Genomic DNA, 4,560 nt, shown 5'->3' on the forward strand with positions numbered 1-4,560 from the left:
AGTGTCACTGTCAATACTGTAACCAGAAAAAAAATAATTATTACTATCCTTATTTTTAATAATAAGCCTAAGTTGATCTAGGGTAAATATTTCCTTATTTTTAATGTCCTTATATGGTATGTGATTTAATTATCTTTTAACTTAAAAAAAATACTTCAAATTAGATTTGTGAAAATATTTTAATAGTGAATTTGTCCATTTGTTCATGAATATTGTTTCAATTCGTTCACGATGGAGAATGTTTGTTTTCATTTTAATTTTTTTTAAACATTTTTTAAATTTTATTAATCATATTTCATTAACGTTTTTAAATTTAATAAATGTTTTAATTTTCATAAAATTTAATTAGGTATTTTAATTTTAAAATTTAATTAGATATTTTAATTTGAAATGTAAAAATTTATAATTTTTTTAAAATATTTGATATTGAAAAAACAACTCTCATTCTAATATTTTATATTTGATAATATTATGTTTCCTTCATTATATTTTTTGTTATTTTATAAAAATTATTTAATTGATAATGAAACAATAAGAAATGGGTAAAGGTACGGACATGAGTGTATATTCGTTATCGGGTAAAAATGACGATGAGATAAAAATTTGATAGCCGTTGAGTTTGAATATAGAGATGAAAATGATTTTTTTTTAGAAATGGGTATGAGATAAGAAAACCCTCATGTCCTATTATCATCGTAATTATGTGCAACTATCTTAATTAGGTATTGATCTTACAAAAAGTTATGTATTATTTTTTTCACTTCAGTTATAAATATTTGTTTTGGAGTCGGTGGACAATGTGAATGAATTTTGAATATGATACTAATTGATTTTATAAAAAAAATGTTGAATATTGATGAGATAGGAAATTTAAGTGTGAGATACTTTCACTTGAGAGGAGTGTATCAATATAGAAGGAACTCACATCTGAATGAGTGATTTTTAGAAATTCAAATGTGAATCTAAAATTCAAATTAAATAAAGATAAGAAAGTTAAACACAACATAAAATTAAAAAAAAAATTATAAACCTTGATTTAAGATTTTGGGTTAGAAATGATTTTAAATATTTTATGTGAATTTGGTTCAGTTTTTATCGGTTTTATATCTTCTAAATAATTATATTCTCTAATGTCCACCATAATAATGACTTAGAATTTTTTTAAATATTAGGTACTTAAACATTATTTTACACACAATACTTCTTGTGTTTACTTATGTAAATTATTCTCATAATTCAAGGAAATGTTACTTCTAGGAATTTTATTTTATTAAATTATCTAGACATTTATAACACAATTTATGAAAAAAATAAACTGTTTTACATTTTATAAAATCTAAAAACAAAATAGTTTGTAATTTAATTTATAGAAAAAACGCAATCTTTTTATAATAGTATCTAGGAAAAAAAAAACATATTTAATTGTGAAATGATATAGTATTAAAAATCGTTGCCGACATTTTTTTTAACTCGAACTATTTTGAATTTTTGATTATTTAAAAATATTATGGCAGGAAGTCTATAGTAATTTCACTAGAGCATTAACAAATTTAATCTCTTCCTCCCTCACTTCAAGATCAAATATTTATCACATAAATCTTAAAGAGTTATTTTCCTATGTTGTTATTTTTCAATCGCCACCAATTGATCTATGGACAAAAAATCTCAATATCTTAATTAATGGGTCATATTACTCAATATCTTAATCAATCGGTCATGCACGTTAACCGGTGCAGTTTTATCTCTTGTATATAAAAAAAAAAAAGTGCTCTTTGACGGATACAACTTTTTGTTACTAAACAGAGCATTATTAAATCTTTTTCTTTCTTATATATAAGTGTTACATCCACTGACTCAATGATACATATAAGGTCTCGTTTGATTTCACTTTTGTGTGAAATGCGATGACAACTTGGTAGAAAGTTGTCAACAAAGTTACTTTTACTAACATCATTATACACTAACATTTTGCGGTAATCAAGTTTTACGAACATATTATATTAATTAAAATCAAATCAATGCTATAAATCTAACAGAAATCTGTTAAAACATTTTTCCGTGTCTGCGCTGAGCATGAATGGAGCCAAACAATATGATATCCGAATGTCGTGCTCCATGTTCTGTAAAATTAAAATTAAAATAATGGCGAAAAATCCAAGAATGCTTCTTTTTGGTACAATGATCCAAGAAGACACAAGTTATTGGATTAGTTGCGGGTCATTCTCATCCATACTATATGTCATGCTTTAACAAAAATAACACCATCTGAGTTTCGCACACCGCAAATATAAAAAATGAAAAGTAGCTCGCCAAGAGTCTCTTCACCCACCCGAAGCCATACGAAGTTTGTTAGTACATTGCTTTCGTTTAGATCGTGCGCGTACATCAATTTAGTTTTGTTCCCTAATAGATTTTGATACACATTAAAAATAACAAATTAAAAAAATATTTGTGGTTGTGTGGGGAGAGTTATCTGATAAGGTGGATGAGTATAAGTATCATGATTTTGAACACCTAATCTGTCTCCGAAAGTCGACAGCTAGACACTTACGAAAGGTCAAAGTGACACCTGTGAAACTGTTTGAGTTTAGTAACAGCGTCCCATGTTCACGAGAATCAGAACGCTGGCGGCTATAAAGAAACCCGACACACCTTTCGCTTTTTATACTGTGAATTTTTTTCCTTTCTTCTAAATCCTAAATCCTAAAAACATCATGGATTCGTTGCCGGAGGATTGTGTTTCAAAGATCTTGTCGTACACATCTCCACCTGACGCATGTAGATTCTCAATGGTGTCTTCAACCCTGCATTCAGCCGCTGACTCTGACCTTCTATGGAAGAGCTTCTGTCCCTCTGATTATCATCGCATTCTCGCAAGGGTTCTTCATCCCCACACCCTTGATTCCTCTTCTTACAAAAACCTCTTCTTTTCTCTCTGTCATCCACTTCTCCTAGATGGTGGCAACATGGTATATATACATATAATCATGCTTCTCTTCATTTCCTATAAATTACTTACTCATATTTTCGTGTTCCTGTGTTTACAACATGCAGAGCTTCAAATTAGAGAAGTGTTCAGGCAAAAAATCTTACATCCTATCCGCAAGAAAATTGTCGATAGCGTGGAGCAGTGACCCCTTGTACTGGTGCTGGAGAACGGTTCCTGAATCAAGGTAATTTATTAATTAATTAATTAATTCGAGCCTTTAAAATTTGTAAGATGAAGTGTGGTACGATGAATGTTAATGATTGTGCAGGTTCAAAGAGGTGGTAGAGTTGAGAATGGTGAGCTGGTTAGAGATTCGGGGGGGAATATGGACGCGGGTTCTAACAGCGAACACGTGGTATGCGGTTTATCTGATAATGAAAATTTCGCACCGGAAGTACGGGCTTGATCGGGTGGCGTGTGAGGTGAGTGTTGCAGTGGGGGAGAAAGTGCAGAGTGGAAAGGTTTATCTGTGCGAGAAAGATGAGAAGAAGGGTAAGAAGGGGAGTGTGTTGAAGATGGAAGAAGAGGAAGTTATGGGAGTTGCAGAAAAAAGAGAAGATGGGTGGATGGAAATCAAGTTGGGTGAGTTCTTCAGTGGTGAGAATGATGAACAAGTTACGATGAGTTTGATGGAGCTGGGTTACCAGTTGAAGGGTGGACTTGTCGTGGAAGGCATGGAAATCAGACCCAAACATCATCATTCTTAATTCTCCAACTTCATAATCACGTTTTCACTATTTTTTTTCCTATTTTTTACCGTATATAATAAGTTAATTTCTCTTTTTTCTTTGTATATTATTTTTTTTTATCTTCAATAAATATCTGCTTTCCCTTCAACCACTTGTTTTACATTTCAAGTTGCTATTTTGAAGAAAAAGTTTTTCCCAAAACTACGAAAACCTTAAACCGCGTGTTGTCGGAATACCACTGTCCCAATCAACCGTAGCGTGCTTAGTAATAAAGAAATATTGTGTGCTTTTACGACCAAGTATTTATATTTCAGTTAGGTTTTCAAGTACGGTACTACGCTTCAAAACCATATGTATGACTAATAATAAAAAACAATAACTAAATCAAAAATTTCAAATTTAAGTTTCTATTCAAACTTTTAAATTGCAAATTAAGTTGTTTTTAAAGTTTATAATGTCAACTTTTGTTCATTGATGAGTTAAAAGTTGGATGTTGAACCTTCGGCTTTCTTTTATTGCATAATCAATCAATCATGTGTTCGTTTCTTGATGAACAGTTAATATCCAAAAGCAGACACGATGTGAAGTATGTAAAGTAATTAAACATGATTATAAAACTTTTTTAAACGATCTTTCTTATAAGTAATTGTGAAGAGTAAATAAAAAATTAAACTTAACTTTAATGAGGTAAAATTAATCTATATATTGATTAATTTGCAATGTAACTTCTATATAAATTAATTATAGTTTTTTTTTAGAAAAAAGTTTATTTCATTTCATTTTCTTAAAGACACTTATAAAACGATAAATTTTTTTTATCATTTTGTATATCTGTCTCATTCATGATGTCTTTCGAACTTATTGTAGTGTTAAATTAATTAG

At 29.7% G+C, this 4,560-nt stretch overlaps 1 protein-coding gene across 1 annotated transcript; it reads left to right on the forward strand.

The window, feature by feature from the left end:
- The first annotated feature begins 2,498 nt into the window (after positions 1–2,498).
- LOC114190029 (F-box protein PP2-B15-like) lies at positions 2,499–3,826 on the forward strand. Its single transcript, XM_028078778.2, has 3 exons — positions 2,499–2,969; positions 3,055–3,173; positions 3,258–3,826. Exons 1-3 carry the CDS (start codon positions 2,715–2,717, stop codon positions 3,694–3,696), a joined length of 813 nt encoding a protein of 270 aa, XP_027934579.2. The 5' UTR covers positions 2,499–2,714; the 3' UTR covers positions 3,697–3,826.
- The last annotated feature ends 734 nt before the right edge of the window (positions 3,827–4,560 follow it).

Source organism: Vigna unguiculata, chromosome 7 (assembly GCF_037176805.1).
Source record: "Vigna unguiculata cultivar grain cowpea cultivar isolate G323 ecotype 2 chromosome 7, ASM3717680v1, whole genome shotgun sequence".
Classification (NCBI taxonomy): domain Eukaryota; kingdom Viridiplantae; phylum Streptophyta; class Magnoliopsida; order Fabales; family Fabaceae; genus Vigna; species Vigna unguiculata.

Bases quoted from the DNA above. Each gene is read 5' to 3' on its own strand.
- LOC114190029 (XM_028078778.2), top strand. From the start codon at position 2,715: ATGGATTCGTTGCCGGAGGATTGTGTTTCAAAGATCTTGTCGTACACA. The intron at 2,970-3,054 runs GTATATATACAT...TACAACATGCAG, and splicing joins TCCTAGATGGTGGCAACATG to AGCTTCAAATTAGAGAAGTG. The intron at 3,174-3,257 runs GTAATTTATTAA...ATGATTGTGCAG, and splicing joins AGAACGGTTCCTGAATCAAG to GTTCAAAGAGGTGGTAGAGT.